Source organism: Centrocercus urophasianus, unplaced genomic scaffold, assembly GCF_019232065.1.
Source record: "Centrocercus urophasianus isolate 14NV4802_14NV808 unplaced genomic scaffold, USGS_Curo_1.0 seq_7, whole genome shotgun sequence".
NCBI classification, from domain to species: Eukaryota; Metazoa; Chordata; class Aves; order Galliformes; family Phasianidae; genus Centrocercus; species Centrocercus urophasianus.
Window position 1 is genome coordinate 1807559 of NW_024885310.1, and position 17256 is coordinate 1824814.

Consider the following 17256-nt stretch of genomic DNA (forward strand, 5'->3'; position numbering starts at 1 on the left):
TAAGAAAGAAATTAAAAAGGATTTTGAAATATTTTCTGAAATGGATGTTTTAATTTCTGTTGTCTAATTTCTTAATTGTTGTTGTGTGTTTAGAGGAGGATAGGAAGAGTTTTAGATAACAATAGCAATAGCTGCTTTGCTGAAGTATAGTCTTAAGTTGCCTATGAGCCCTCATCAGAAAGGATACCATGGAACTGAGTGCTGGCAAAGTGTAGTTTTGTTATGTTTTTAGAGTACCTTTCCTCATCTGCCTTTGAAGGTGAATTTAAAGTTGATTTTGTTAAGGCAGGACACCTCATCCTTCTTAGATTACACAGATCTTTGTTTTGCTAGCACGTGCATCATATCACCCACGTTTTTTTTTTATTAATCTACCATATTTCATCTGTTATTGTGTTCAGTCTGCTTCCTCCCCTTCTATTGTATCAGTCCCACAGTGATCTTCTTCTCCAGGAAACATTTTGTTGAACAGACATAGCAAATACTGTACTGAACCCAAGCAGGCGTGAGCTCAAATTACTGTATGAATCATTGCACCGTGATAGGCAGCAGAGTCTGAAGCTGTTTCTGAGTTCCTTTTGAATGCCTGTGTTTACATGAAGATTGCCCATTTCACCAAGACTTGAAAGAATTCTGTTTCATGTGGGAAAGGGCAGGAGACGTGGGAGAAAGGATATGTGACATATTTAATGTTTGGGGACATGGGATTTGAACTTTTTTTAACGTGTTCAAATCTTATAGAAAAGGAGGCTTTCATCTTCAGCATTTTCTTGTCTGGGAGGCAGTCTGCTTGCAACAAACACATCCCAGATGCTCTCCGTGGTCAATTCATGCTGTATTTTCTCATTTTCTACTTATATATGTTCCTTATGTAGTAATTTTTCTTAATTTGTTCTGAAGTATCACAAAGAAATGTCATACTAACATGTCTGTGGTTGACTTAATGACTTTCTCTCTAAGAGGAGACAGAATAATTTGGTTGTTTCTTCAGGTCAGCTGTCCATCTGACACTTGTTACATTTAAATTGATACTTCTCTCTGCTTTACATCACCCTACCATGTATCCTTTCACACAGTCATTTATCAGATTTTTGCTTTCTATACACAAACTTGGTATAAATTTATACAGTTGTTCCTAATCATCTTGCCCAGCACTGTAATCAGCCATGACAGCCTTAGTTTGTAATGATTAATGTCCTTTACATCCAAGTGAAGTGTTTCCATGAATCGATTCCAACAGTAACATAGCCTTCATTTTTTTCATATAATGCTAATCCTTTATCTTGATATGTCTTCACAACTTCAGTTTCTTCTTTATAAACTGAAAGACTTTACTTTCCCTCAGTTCTTTGCTAGCTTGCCTTTGTCATCCTTAATGCATTCCTAGCAGTTGAGTAGGCATGTGAGAAAACCCACTGTCTCTCCTCTTTTTGCAAAGACCTGTTTGAACTCAGGTCAGTGTGTTCTGTTGTTTTGGCAGCCAGTTTGCTTTTCTGTTTTACAGATTTGGTGATAGGTGGGTAAATGTCTTCTTGCTTAACCAGGTGCTTAAATTTATGTTCCTGCAACTTGGGTGCACTTCATATGAACACCTGAAGTCTCAAAGCCATTTAACTTCAGTAACTTCAGTAGTGGAAGAGAGTTACCTGAATTTCCATCAGGTCACAATTACAGCATGCTTGGATTGTGTTTTTTCTCTGCCCCTCCAAAAAAAACCCATAACTTAGGATAATGTCATACTTCTACTTGGCAGTAGTAAAACTAAGGTCTTCTGACTAATTTAGAAGCAGGGAGGATTGGGAGAAGTTAACATCTAGATTCTAAAGAGAAAACATTAGCCCTAATATAGTGGCATGTTCCTGACTTTTGCAATTTGTACAGTAAAATGATTTGTATACAAGGGACAGTGGAAGTAAAATAAAAAAGAAGGTGAAAAGCAGTCTGTGGTGAAGCCTGTCAGCATTTATGCAGAAGTCGGATGAAGTCCAGAACTCAAAAAGCAATGAAATCTGCAGTCAGCAATGCTTGTGGTCCTTCCTGTATGATTTTGCATTTGTGCTCTAATCTGTTACTACTTTATTTTTTTTTTTTTTTCTTCATCTGCTTATTAGTCTCCTTATTTATTTACTTAACTCTCAGGGCCAAAAGAAACAAGGGACAATTAGGATTCAGCAGGCCTGGATATTAGAAGCTTTACAGCATGAATCATTTCTAGATGCTTTGTCATGCAGGGAGGCAAGGAGGTCTTTTCAGCAAATAGCAGGCTGGAAAAGAGAAAAAAGGGACATGGTAGGAATGTTTTCAGATAGGTGCTGCAAAGGGATCTGTTTCCAATTAAGTCTTTGTGAAATCAATTCATAGACAGCCACTCCCATAAGGATAGACAACTGTCCTAATTCAGTCTTGAAGCAGTATCTACTAAATTAGTCTTTATAGAGTTCCTGTTCCAAGAAGTACATAAATGAATCTTAAAGACTTCAGGCAAATGGGAAGATGAATGAAATAAAAACTGAAAATCTGTTTTCCCTCTGCTTAATGCTTGTGCAGTGAGAGAAGAAAAAAATACCATGAGTTCATTCCATTTGATAGCATGTTTGGTGGGAGATGAAAACACAAACCCACTTGTAGTTTATGTAAATCTGTAAGAAGAATATATGGAGGAATACTGTATAGAAGAGAATATATTAGACTTAGGAAGGAAGATTTTGAAGTATGAAAGACCAGGTGAACACTGCTACCACCACTGTCAAAGTGTTTGATTTTTGGCTTTTATTTGAAGGAGTTGGGGTTATTTGAGTGTTTCTGAAAGCACTATTTAGTTCTTGTTCTGGAGATTATACTCTATAAAGAGAAAAGCCCTGCTGTGCAGTACATGGACTTCAGCACGTAGTGGAAAAGTGGTCTCTCTACAGGAGTTTGAATGGACAAGAAATAGTATGCTGACTATCAGGAACTTTGAAAATCCAGCTTCCATGACTTATTAATTTCAGATTGTACTGAGAGTGAAATAAGTTCCCTAGATTATTAGGAAAGCAGTTCACCAAAGTCTTGGGCTAGACTTTGACTGCTGTATGCTCTCATTTCTCAGCATACTCTTTCACTAGGTATATTCAAGCTCTATCTTTGAGTAAAGCTGTGTGGGCGACTCTTTAAGGATGTCTAAGGCCCATGTTGACATCTTATCATAGCTGAGATGGGAAGCTGAGAGCAGAAGCAGTGCAGGAAGGAGAAGTGGAAGAAGAGCTGATGGATGGCTTCTGCCATGGACATAGGCAGATCAGTACCCTCAGGAGACCACTGACAGATAAGGCTGTTCCTCCACTGGTTTCCAGTTTGTACAGTGCTTTACATGGCTGATATTTGCAGAACATAGTTGGAGAAAACTTTGCAATTAAGTATCAGTGTGCATTGCTCCACAAATCATAGGATCGTTAAGATTAGAACAAAACCTCAAAGATCCCCTGGTCTAACCCATCCCCACCATGCCCAATAACCATGTTCCTCAGTGACACATCTCCATATTTCTTGAAACCTTGCAGAAATGGTGTCTCCACCAGGATGCTGTTGTCTTTCTTGACTATCTGGACATACTTGTGGCTCATGTTCAGCTGCGTTTTTCCAGTAGCAACAGTAACACGAGAGTTAGATTTGTAAATCCTGTTCAGACTGTCTTAAGATAAAGAACAGTAGAGCCATTGTATTGGCATTGCTTCTCATGTGGATTTTTTGCAAAAAGGAAAATTTCTTGCTGTTTATTTGGCTGAATTCAGAAAAGGGTGTTATTGCTTAGATGAGCAAATGCTCAGGGATGGTATCATTAATGAAGAATGGAAAAGGCCGTGTTTGCGTTAGTTCAACATAAGTAGGATCAAAAGCAGTGTTTGTTTCACAAAATTATATGAGCAGACCTGTGTGTTTTCTCTCAAGTAAAGTTTTAGATGCAAATAAAAATGAAAAAGTCAGTGAACTTGTAATTCTGTAGGCTGGGGACCCAGTTACCTGGAGAAGTAGAGCTCTGCTCAAACTTTGACTGTTGAACTGAAAATCCAACCATCACTCAGAATAACGTTCTAGTGATTTAAACCAGAAGCTACACTGTTTCTCCTCAAAGAGTTTATTTCTTTTTGAAGCGTCATTTGCATCATTGCTAACAATGTTATGTTTTTCCCGTGATGCCCCTGGCAGGGTCTAAACAGCACTGAGACTACTTTACTCATCCCCGATCATCAAGTGGTAAGCAGTAAGCAACATTCATGCTTCCTTGCATGAATTCGTGTGACGTCTTCTGTTACCATATGCCAAAAAGTCCCTCACTAAAAAATTTTCCAGTTTCGAGGCAGCCATCCTTCCAAACAAATTGCTTTCTTAGACTGTTAAAATGGATGTGGCTTTTGAGTCTGTTGGCCTCATGACCGCATCATGTGATGGCTTAATTGATGAATTCAAGGTAATTGAAAGGGTTCAAATGGTGAATAAAATGTCAAAATTGAGAACTGTTGGTGAAGAAAACTGGAAAGTTTGCTTTTTTGTTATTCTTTTGGGTTGATGGGATATAGGGCATTCTGACTATGGTGTGATTAACTTGGGATCCCTTTTTATCATAACATGCAGGATTCTGAGTCAGCATGATACTTTAACACGTTTTAAATACTACACGTTGGTTGTAATTACCAAATACGTTAGAAAACAATCTCTGTTATTTTACAGAGGGGGAAGAAAAATAAGAAAACTTGTTTAACATAAGTGGAGAAGTACATGCTGAAGTGTATTCAAGTTGCTTGCTTACATGGGGCTCTGGTGTCTTCCATTAACATATATGCTCTGTTAGCATACTTTTTAGTTTTCTTGGTTCTGTTCCTGCTCAATAGTTTCTTTCATCCAGAGAGGGCTTTTTTCTGCACATTCAACTTGTAACGTGAACATCCTGAGTGTCCTAAACTGCTCTGAAATGCATGTTTTCAAGCTTTCGTGTGTTTGGAATTGAACACAAATGTTAGAAAGATGCAGAAATAAAAATAAAAACAATAAAAAAGGATGTGGGGCTTCTCTTTGTTTCTTATGATGGCAAAGGTTTTCTGATGCAACTTTGTACTTTGCGTGAAGCATAACTGGAAATGGGGCTGCAGAGAGTTGTAAATGCACTCTTTGGAAGTGGGTAAGTGCTTCAGTTACCTGGGTTGCTCAAAGGAAGAATATTGAAGTGAACCTCAGTAACAGATGTGACAGTGGCTTTGTTTAGTGTGCATTAACTATGGAGGAGTTTGCTTTTTCCTTTTCCTTGCTCTGTGTATTTGCAATTGTTGTGTAAATGCGTTTACAGGAGCTTTTTGCTTTTCAAAATTACATTTCATTGAATGGTTACATTTGGCTCAGCAGAACTCCAGTCTGAGCGTTACCTGTAGCTGTCAAGATGTTTTGTTCCATGGAGAGGGAAGTATTCACACATTGTTCTCAAATTTGCAGTGATAGTGTTCATTCTGTTTTTAAGCTGTTGGGTTTTTCTTGCTCTTTCACATGTGGAGGTTTTTTTGCACCATGGTTCATTTTTAAACCTCTAATTTTGTTTGCTTTTCTATATTCTGCATTTCTGTATGTTTTTTTCTTTCCTGCAATGGATTGTTAGTGAATAAATAGAATCATAGAATCACTTTGGTTGGAAAAGACCTTAAAGATCGAGTCCAACCATGACCTAACCATCCTACCCTAACTAACAACTCTCCACAAAATCATGTCCCTGAGCACCACATCCAAACGGTTTTTAAACACATTCAGGATGGTGACTCAACCACCTCCCTGGGAAGCCTATTCCAATGCTTAACAACCCTTTCTGTAAAAAAGTGTTTCCTGATATCCAACCTAAACTTATCCTGGTGCAACCTGACGACACTTCCCCTTGTCCTGTCACCATTGAGAAGAGACCAACCCCGCTCTCGCTGTAAGCACCTTTCAGGTATTGGAAGAGAGCAATAAGGTCTGCCCTCAGCCTCCTCTTCCCCAGACTGAACAGCCCCAGTTCCTTCAGTCTCTCCTCATAGCCCTTTTTTTCTCCAAGCCCTTCCCCAGCCTTGCTGCCCTTCTTTGCACCTGCTCCAGCACCTCCATGTCCTTTCTGTACTGAGGTGCCCAAAACTGAACACAGCACTCGAGGTGAGGCCTCACCAATGCTGAGTACAGGGGCAGGATGACTTCCCTGGTCCTGCTCACCACCCCATTCCTGATCCAAGCCAGGATGCCATTGGCCTTCTTGGCCACCTGGGCACACTGCTGGCTCATATTCAGCCTACTGTCCATCAGTACTGTCCATCAGTAAGTAGATTAATTGCTTTATATTGTAGTCATTCTGGTTTGTTTATGGTGTGTACAATAAAAACTGATTAGTGCATGACTATCTGAATTATGTAATAAGTAAATATTTGTTTTGTAAACTATCTTGCAAGCAAGTAAGTGAAATGTTGCATTTTTTTCCTTGTAATCTCAGCAATTTTTCTTACCTAATAATGTAGGACTGAGGTTATGCAGTTCTTAGATGTGCTGATGGGTGCTGTTACTGATGTAATTTAGCATTACTCATTGCTGGGAATTCTTCATTGTAGTATAACTATTGTAGATAATACTGAGATTCTGCATCTTGGATTAGTGCTCAGTACCACTTAATTACTGAAATGACAGCTCTAAACGATCTTTCCACTCTTGAGATACACAAACTAGAAGGCAATGAAGGACACTGACCCCTGGACCTCCAGTCCCAGTGCTGCAGAGTTGGATCTTTGTGACACGTGAAGCTCTGGAGGGAGGAAGAGCTGTATATGGGAGCTGCATTTCTTAGCATGGGCCTCTGAGGAAGCTCAAGTTTACAGAGTAAAATTCAGACAGAAAAGTATTGCCCTAGGCAGTTCTTGTATTTGTCAAGTCCAGACATAGAGAGGGCTGAAACACTTAGTAGCAAGGTGTGTTTGGAGGAAACTTCATTTTACGTAATAGAGAGTTATCCCTTGCAGCGTATAACAACTTGACTTTGTTGTTATGTGAGTGACCAGAAATAGAAATCTGTCTGAATCATGAGAAAATAAACAGGACTGAATCATCTGTGCCTGGTATAATGGCACCTGAAGAATAGACTTGCTTTTCCGCTACTTGTAGCGGAGCATGGAAGAAAAGCTGACTGTATTAAGCATGGTCGGATGCCTGTTAAGGTGAGTCAGTAAGGCTAAGGAAACATTTACTACAGCCTGTGTCACTCAGCTTCAGCCCAGAGTTGTTTCTCTGAGCACTTTATTACGGTTCTCAGTGGTCACCAGCACTTCCAGCTGCCTGCTCTCCCCTGCTCTTAGTGGTGACGGTCTTGTTTGCTTTGGACCTGGCAGAGCATATCTGAAGCCCTGTGGGAGAAGGCGGCCAGACCTTCTCCTGGAGTGCTTGGAGAGCGGTTAGCATGCGAGGAAGTTTGAAGGGAGCTCAGTTTAGAGCACAACTGCCAGCTGGCATTTATACACTTCATCTAAATCTGTTTGGGCAGGAGTCATTGTAATATTTGACAGCTTCACTTTGCGTTGAGCTGAGCTTTGTTTGTTTCCGTGCTGACATTTCAGTCTCCCCCGTGAGTCAGGAGCTCTTGCTGCAGGGCTGCACTTCGTCTCATACGGGGTGGCAGTCTGCTTACTGAGATTGCTGGGTGGTTAAAACCAAGGTTGTGTGCTCTAACATCAGGCAGGTGTCTAGGCAAGCTAACAATCACAAGCTCAACTATGATGACTGGTATAGTTAGTATGTGCCTGGTTATCTTGTAGTTAGATGAAAAGAAAATTTAGCCAGGTTGTTAGTGTGTTCAGCTCATCTGCCCAGATGCTATGAAGTCACTTCACTTTTAGAGAGATGGTGAGGCTGGGAAAATTGAGAAATGACTTCAGAACAATGAGTAGTCCTTGTGAATCTGCTTTATTCACCTTCTGGAAGCACTGGCACATGCTGAGCACTGGCACATTGATTCATGGAGTCATGCAGTGACTTAGATTGGAGTTAGATTGAGCACTGGAAGTCTCCTCCTCAAGGCCAGGCTAACTTCAGATGTGGATCAGGTTACAACCATAGAAGGCTTGGCTTGGAAAGGACCTTAAAGGCCATGCAGCTCCAGCCCCCAGCTGTGGTTGCTGTCTGTGGAGCTGTGGATCCAAAGGATGGAGATGACACAGTTTGGGTAACCTGTTGGACCTGTTTCTGCTCAGCCACTCCCTCAAATCCAGCAGGAATTTTCCTTGTTGAAACTTGTGACTTTCACCATATGCCTCTGAGAGAAGGCTGGTTCCATGTCCTCTATAATTCCTCACTGGGCATCATTTAGTTATCCAAAAGCTTCTGCTTGCAGTCTGTCTGTTGTGCTAGGAAGTTTTAATTTGGTTACTTGTATTACAGGAGAAGCCCATCAAAGACCATCTGCTATGATGAGAGGTATAACTTAATAACCGTGGCTTGACCATGATGAGTTATTTTGAACACAGTTCTGAGAAGACCTGTGAAGAAGTAAAATATAATCCATAGCGTTGTATGATTGGCAAATATAACCATTGCAAGCCATCACCATTTCAGGCATTTTAGCCCCATAAGTGCACATTTAGGCACAGAACAGCATGAATATGCAAGACCAATCTTGTTCTTCCTGTGACATTCAAATGTAGCACGCTGGGAAGGAATAATTTATGGGTTTTGTGAGTATGCCTGTCGTTATGTGTGATGAATAAATTTATGCACAGGAGAGAGCTGAGAAGTGTTCTTCACCACTGATCCAGAAGTGACTGCTGTATCTTCTTAAATTGCTGCTGAGATCTTTAGTGACTGAATGGGATTCCGACACATCATGGAGAATAAGCAAACTTGGATGGCACTGAAAAAAACAGTACTTCGGTTGTGGGGAATGATCTAGTAACTATGCTACACAAAGAATTTTGGATGCTCGTTTGGCAAGAGCTTTTTTGAAGTTGTCATTATATTTGTGTATATGGCTTTTGTTTGCTCATGAGGACAAACTCTGCGAGCATCTCTGCCTTTTTAAATTGGTGGTTGAGATTAGATGGTACTCGAGTGCAGCTTAGGGTTCACTTAACTGTAACATTGAATAATTATAGTACTGTTAATACTGTGTAGATTTCAGTGTGGTTTTGTGTGCTAATCAGGCTAACAGCTGCAAATCATGCAGTTGTTTTGTTGTTTTTTTTTTTTAACGAACAGAACTGTAAGAGCTGAACCAAAGAAAGAATACCATTCCCTTCCTCCTATTGGATTCCATGATTATTGATTCAGGCATCTGAATCTTGCCTGATTGCATGCTATGTTTGTAAGCACCAGTATAGGTGGTGAAGGGGCATAAAGATGTACAGCATGATGGAAACACAGGGATTGCATTTATTTTTCAAACTTGAGCGTATTTGAACATAAACACGATTCCTGGAATACATGGACATTATGCACATAGCCTTTTCAGCTCTGGGATGACATGACTGCTGTTTTCCTTCTGCTTTTCAGTGGATCCAACACAACATGGGTGTAATAGGACCGTGCATGCTCCATTCATTACCTACTGCCTGTTTCTGTTTTCATATTGTCATCTTTGCATTACATTCCAGAAAGTCTTCCTACTGTTCTTCTAAACTACACTGAAGTATCCAAATAATGGTAATTAGCGCTCTCAGAGCTGTTTAAAAACCCAAGTTTATTATCAGAATGCCAGGACACTTTTCCCTTTAATAAAAAGCACAGTCATGCTGTTTGTAGATGGTCATGCTTTTGCTGATACTTGGAGGCATTTCCTGGCTTTGTTAAGCACTGCTCACTGACACCAAGTGTGGGGTGCTGCTGGAGACATCTCCCTTTGAGACTTAGAGAGGGATGGCACACTAATTAACTACTTGTTGGTTATTCCAGCAGAGTGGAAGGAGATATAATCTGTTCCTGAAGCGGCGACTCAGGGTAAAACAGTGATGAGTGATATTGCAAGTGCCTTGGGTGGCTGCAGTAATAACAGGCTTCACTGTGTGATGTCTTCTGTTAACTGGGAGTGAGGTTCACCATTGCAAATATTTTGTGCTTTTCCAGAGCCTTTTTTCACATGCATCTGTATATGGTTTAAGAAGGAGAGAGATGTGTCTCTCTGAGTTACCCTTTTTTGTTCCTGCTGTACTAAAATAAAACCCACTTGGATTCTATATAACTGCATGCCAATTTGTTGATTGTCATTAAATAAAAGTAAACAACCAACTTCCTTAGCATGGAATTAAATTTAGCCCTGTTTATCTGCTATAAATTTAGCCCTGTTTATCTGCTATAGAGAGCTCTTTGCCATATGAACCTGGAGTCCTTTAGGCAATTTGGTAACCTGAATGTGGATGCAATTGTAAATAATATTATCTAATATTAATTTTCATAATAGAAGGGGGTAATTATCTTTCTTTGCTGAACATTAATCGTTCTAACCTATTACAGAATCACAGAATGGCACGGGTTGGAAGGGACCTCAAGGATCATGAATCTCCAATCCCCTGTCACAGGCAGGGCCATCTACCTTCACATTTAATACCAGACCAGGCTGCCCAGGGCCCCATCCAACCTGGCCAATTAGTACATAAGATCAGTGTTATTGATACAAAATTCATATGTGCTGATAAATGAAAACATGAGCCTCAATAGTACAATCAGAGCATCAGTTTCCCTGTTGCATTAATGTGTCTCTTTTTTCCATCTGTTTTTTTCTTCAGGGAAGTAAATATACAATTTTGAAATACAACCACTGTGTCATTTGTGTGCCAGTTTGTACATGATCATTCCTGGGATGTAATTCTCTGTGGTAGCTGGCCTTAGTGACTCTTGTTGCATAGAAAGAGATGTATGGGGTTTCACTTCTTGCTGCCTGCTTCAAGTTGTTGAGCTGTGCCCTCCAATGCTTTGGTGCAGAGTGGTGTTCCTAACTGCAGAAAATCTCATACTGCAGAATAATGCTTGTCTTGATCACTTGTGACACATTCTAAAAAGTGTGTAAGAAATGAAAGCATTGTTCGCAGGCATTGCTACGCTAGCATGCATTGCATTTACTCTTTGTATACCAGCTATTTACACGTGATGTTTGTGGTTATAGTCAGTTAATGTGAAAATGATTGCAACTGCATAGAGGCCTTGTTAAAACTTGCCTTCAGCTATGAAGAAACTGAAAAACTGAGGCAACTTTAAGAAAACTGCTCTGCCTTTTGTTATTTTAGAGCAACAGCAATACTTGACTCTTAATCATGTGCCCATATCTTCCGCAGATCGATAAAAGACATGAAAGCAAAGATTCAATATTCTTCAGGGATGGTGTCAGGAGGATTGATTTTGTTCTCTCCTATGTGGATGATCTTAATAAAGAATGGGAAAAGAAGTTGGTAAGTTTGCTTTTTTGAGGTCTCATCAATTATCTATTGTAACCTAAATATCAGTTGCTAAGCCTTTCAAATCACTTCACTCAACTGGAACTGAACTTTGTAAAAAGATCTCTTAAATGTGTAAAACGCCGTTCCGTGTACAGAAATTTGTGTAGTGTGCTGTTGTGTGTTTGGAACCAATTTCATTGGATTTTCGGGACTTCATTTTCTGAATTGATCTCTTAGTTGTTTGGGTCGTTCAATATATTATAAAGTCAGTTTAATGCCAAATTATTTTGCTTTCTTTTAATAATCTTAGAAGTAGATGAGGCCTTAGTGAGCCTACATCTGTACATAGTGTTAATGGAGGAATTTTCTTCTAAGTAAGATGTTATCCAGGTTACTTGTAGCAATAACATATATTCTTTTGTGCAAATGGGCAGCGTTTTGATTTTTCATCCTTATCTTCCTTTAGCAGAAAGAGAGCTAGATTAGAATCCATCCAATTCTTCTTTTAAGACTTATTTAGGACTCTTTTGTTACTGAATAAGCACAGCATCTCTCTGAGCTTTTGCTTGGATTTTATTTGCTCTACATATGTTCCAGTAAAATACTTAAAGTGACTTTGATAAGGAACCTCCTATGGAACAAAGTACACTACAGCTGGAACAAGCAAGCAAGGGCTCCCTCTGAAATGTCAATTGGTGATCATCCTTGGGTTTCCCAGCAAGATCTAGTTGCCTGAATGGCAATATTTCCTGTGGCAACATAGGTTCTTACAAGGGCATGCTTTATCAAACCCATCTTGCTTATTTGTCAGGCCATAATCCTGGCTAGATTCCTTTTTCTACCATAAAGTAAAATGCATGTTAAAAAGAGTGAAGAGAATACCAGTCAATGTAGAGAGTGGAAATATATATTGATGCAAAATAAGTGAAAGCAACTCTTAAAATAAACCTTTTCCATTAATCATATTCAAATAGCACGAGGGAAGAAATGGGGAGTATTTAGGCAATACCTAACGCTGGGAGGAAGATGAGCCAGTTGCTCAGTCTAATTACTCATTTTTGTTGTTGCAGCATTTTCTTTCTTATTGCTCATTAGTGGGTGGCAGGAGTCTTAGCCAGTGTGTCATTATTTACTGAAGGAAAAAAAGACCGCATGAAAACTAGCGGCTAATATTATAGTTCCTTTTTGAGGTAAAGATGCATTTGATAGGAAGAAGCCTCTGTCTTACGAAATTGCAGAACCTGCATCAAGTTTTGTGGGATTTAATTCTCTATGTTTCTTACCACAAGTGTTGGCAACTCCCTGAAAGGAAGCCTGTGGTTGTGTCTGTGCAGGTCAGCTCTGCAGGTGCCACTGGTAGGGCACATCACCTTTCACATTGTCCTTGAGAATCTGCAGAGAAAACAAAATGTACCCTGTATTTATGTCCAGCAAAGACCTTTGTACAATGAACATGCCTTAAATGAATGGAGGCTTTTGTGCTCAGGAGTACTGTGCTGTTGTCGTTTAAATATTGATGTAGTGCAGGTTGTGGAATTTGGTTGAGATCCTGTGCTGGCAATGGCACATTTTCTGTTACTGCAGCACAGTGATGCATCAAAATGTAACAGCTAAGAATGCAAGTGTTCATCAGAAGAGAAAAACAGTCTGACAAAGGGTTCTGTTTCCTTGTCTCAAGGAAGCAGCTTTATTCTGCATTTCTAAGAAGGGGGTGAATAACTCCTTTGTGTTTTTTAACATGTCCCTGATACAGATGCATGAGACCAGCTGTTCGTCTTCCCCCTTAGCTTCATGCAGAACAAGCACTATCACTTCTCTGGTGTTTCCAGAAACTGACCAGCTTGAAGTCTGTTTTGTATTTGCCTTCCATAGTCTACATGAATAAATCCTAACCACAGGATCGCTGTATAAAAAAATTATGATCATATTTTGGTGAGACAGCAGCTTTCTTTTTCCTTAAAGAGCAGAGAATCAGAAGTATTTTATTGATACATCAAAATGTATGAGAATATGGAAAAAATAAATAACATTCCAAAAACATATCTAACAAATGATTCACATAGGACCAAGGCATGATGGTTATTTGTAAGGTTGGTGCTCCCTGCCTGCCAGAAAGGGAAAAGTGAAGAGAGTGAGGGAGGTGAGGGTTTGATTAAGAAATATGTTGGAAAACCTAATGGCTTTATTCTTCTGTCATCAAGGAACGGATCTGTAATAAATTTTTCTATCCATCCCGGGCAACTAAAGATACAATGCTGCATCTGCATTGGGTATTTTAGTGCTATTGGACTTTGGCTCTTGCCTTGTTAATCTTATCAGGGCAGTTTGTTGAGCTCAGATACGTAGAAGGTAAGGCTACCCTCCCCAAGCCCATCAGCTAGCCACAGCAGAGCTTGGAAAGGTGAGTGCTAGGTTGCTCTATACTCTATATGGGCCATAGTTGTCTCAGAAAATGGAGTTTCTGTCTTACTGCTGCTCCTGAGAGGTTTAAGAAGTGTGCTTAAGCCAAATGTGAGGAAGGGGATTGGCCTGCCATCACTGTCTGTCCCACAGGGCTTTTTGTATCCCACTGGAATAGCAGGGCAGGGTCTGAAGTGGAACTCCAAATGTGTGCCCCAAAAGTGTAGCTTTTTATGGTTAAGGTAGTGAATATAAGATTGTTATACATATATATTAAAACACAGAAGAAAATGGCACTGGGACAGGGGTACTTTTTGTCCAGTTTAAGCCTTTGCTAACAATAAGAGGAAATAGAGTGTTTGGATAGAAAGGAGGGGAAATTTTTTTTTTTTGTTTGTTTGTTTGTTTTTCCAGCAGATTGATTTCCTTTGAAAGATGGCTGTTTCAGGTGGCTGGGAACTACATTCACAAGTGTTTCAGGGAAGGTGGAACATGAGAAGAGAGCAAGGTGGTAAAACTTCTACTAGGGCATTTCAATTTATCCTGCTATGTCTACAGTAAGAGAAGCAAAGTCAGACAGGGTTTTTGCGTCCTTTGGCTCTGCCAATGATTAAGCTGCACAGGTTAAAGAGGAGCTGGCTGCGAGCATCTCTGATGGCAGAAGCCTGAGCTGGCTTGGATGTTGAATCTCCTCTAGGGTTTGCCAAGGAAAGAACACAGGCAGTGTGCTTTGTTGGGGGAAAATGGCATCCAGAACAGCACATCTCTTTGGATATGAAGCTCACCTATTTGCTAGGTTATCTAATGTCTAATTTAATGATCAAATATATTTGGCAAAATGAGATATTACAAATAAGGTAGAGCTTTGCTAGTAACATAGTTAAAGTATCAGTGCATTTTAGCATAGATCTGAGAGCTGTTCCTCAGTTTGCATTCACTGATCCAAGTACATTATGCAAACTCAAATGTAAATAGGGCAGCCTGCTCCTCGCACACACAGTAACAGGGAATTGGCTGTAAACTATGCTGGCTTTTTTTTTCCTTCATGATGTGTGTGTTTAAAAAACATCATGTAAGACTGTGGTAGAGAACACATGACACATCATTGCAAGTTTTAGCAAGAAATCAACTGGTTGTCCATCTGCTGCTTTCTGACGAGGCCAGGGCTCAGTATTTAGTATAGCTTGTGGTTATTCTGGCGCTTCTTCAGCAAATTTTATGCAATTAAAGGGAAATTAATTCAGTCTCTCAATAGGAGCAAAAACTGCTCCTGCGGAGAAAGAAAGGAGGAAAACGTTCTTGCCTGAAGACACTGCCTACAATTTCTGGCAGAAGTGCAGGGCTCAAGCAGGATATCTCCATGCCTGTTGCATACTGCCACAGGCACAGTTACTTATCTCTGCCTGAAGTCCATGTTGACTTGACACAGGCAAAGCACATTTGCGCTCCCACATGATGATTCTGTAGCCTTATCTACCTGTCCAGCTAAGCTGTTTATGAAACACATTGAATTGTCTGCAATTGGTACCTGAACGTTTGCATCAGGCAGGGTTATTAAACTGGAGACACTGTAAACGTTAACAGATAACATTAACCCCAAACTGAATGCTTCCAAAATTTTTCTTATTATCTAGTTTTTCCATTCTACTAGAAATATTGCTGGATCTTAATGATAACACTTGCACCAACTCAGAAATGCTCAAGACTTGGCTTGCTTGTCCACTTAACAGGATCACGGAGCATACAAACCTGTTTCTAACCAGTGGGTTAGGAGCAATTGTGAGTTGGCCAGCAAATAAAACGTGCTTATTTCTCTTCAGGAAAGAAGAAAAGAATTTGAGAGCAATCTGCAGAAGGCTGGTTTGGAACTGGAAACAGAAGACAAGAAGGTAGGAAAAGAACAAAAAGCAGCTTGAAAGAAACTAGTACTAAACAAATAGACCTGCAGATAAGTACTTAGCATATAGCACTTTGTTGCCTTGTAAGAAAAATTACAAAAAGCTCTAGCAGATTTCAGTGGAGCGTGACTGAGCTAAGTCTAGCTATATTTATCTAGTGAAATTATTTTTCCAGGCATGTTCCTAAGGATTGTGCAAAGAAAGTCATTATGTTTCAGGAGGAAGTGACTGTTTTTGAATTCAAAACAAAAAGAAATCGGTTCCAAAATAGCTTAAACCTGTGTGTAGGGTATGCTCACAGCTAGATGTTATCTCACCAGTTAGCAACATATCTGGGAGACAGTGAATAGATTAACATCTGCTCACTGGATGTGGCAGTTCCCATAAGGACAAACCCTGGTGTAACAACTTCAGGATGTTTGATCTGTGTTACTGTTTGGGTTTTAAGTGGAGAGCAGAAGATGCTGCTTTTACAGTCAGTATGTTTTTAGATTTTTCTTTCTTCCAGAGATTGAGTGAGGCAAAATAAACTGTGATGAAGTCCAGGCTATACAGCCTTAGATGGAGATTCGTGGAGCAATATGTTACATTATCTGCTGGCTACTTTCTTCTGTGTGCATATATGTGTTACATTATCTGCTGGCTACTTTCTTCTGTGTGCATATATGTGTTACATTATCTGCTGGCTACTTTCTTCTGTGTGCATATATGTGACATGCTACGATGACACACATAGGGTGATGCCTCAAAATAAGATTATTCCTTATCATAGCTGCAGGGCTGTAATGGATGTTGCAGCTCTTGATAGTGTTGATCTGCTTTGCTGTATAAGAACTGCTCCTCCAGGAAAGAAATCGCCCTGAGAACCTGCAGGGCAGCTGGGCTGCCAAGTGGCCGTGCTGCACAGTGAACCCTCACATTTCCAATACCCTCAGCATGTAGTGAGCGTGCTTAGGCCTTGCAGTGCAAGGTGAATGTAGTCTGAAAAGCATTTAGTGATGTAAAGATTACCTGCGTTAACAGTCAGCCATTCACATAACCTATTCAATGTTTAAAACTTAAAGTCTGAAAAAAAGAGAAGCTTTCAAAACTGTAAAAAGAAATAAGCAGCGTCTAACAACCATACTGATAAATCTTGCAGTAAAACACAGTAATTCTGATGTCAGCTTTAACTTCTGTGGGACAGGAATCTGAAGATGGCAAAATTTACTTTGTGAAGATCCATGCCCCGTGGGAGGTTCTGATCACATATGCAGAAGTGCTCAACATTAAAGTTCCCATCAAGGAAAATGACATTCCCTCAATGGTGGAGAACCCCCTGGACTGCATGCTTACACCATTCAGGCTGCCTGAGAAGGTGATGCACCCAGAGCCAGATTATTTCACTGCACCGTTCAGCAAGGACAAGCAGGAGCTGTACCTCATTAATGATGAAAGCACTTTCTTCTCGCCGTCCATGAGAAACAGAATAGTACGTATGTGGCTTCTGTCCACTTTCATTTACACGTTGATTTACACTGACTGTAGGAATATATGTTCAAGGAAGGAGAATGTAAGCTGTTGTG

The 17256-nt window shown here is 40.0% G+C and overlaps 1 protein-coding gene across 5 annotated transcripts in view; it reads left to right on the forward strand.

The window, feature by feature from the left end:
- ANO5 (anoctamin 5) overlaps positions 1–17256 on the forward strand; it is a 50425-nt gene that overhangs the window by 12069 nt on the left and 21100 nt on the right. For 2 of the 5 annotated variants that reach the window (XM_042837294.1, XM_042837295.1), the window contains 5 exons: positions 4186–4233; positions 9916–9960; positions 11292–11405; positions 15614–15682; positions 16878–17162. In XM_042837294.1, the coding sequence (XP_042693228.1) occupies positions 4186–4233; positions 9916–9960; positions 11292–11405; positions 15614–15682; positions 16878–17162 (561 nt within the window). The remainder of the gene's footprint in view (positions 1–4185; positions 4234–9915; positions 9961–11291; positions 11406–15613; positions 15683–16877; positions 17163–17256) is intronic. The other 3 variants (XM_042837297.1, XM_042837298.1, XM_042837296.1) reach the window with 2 other exon arrangements.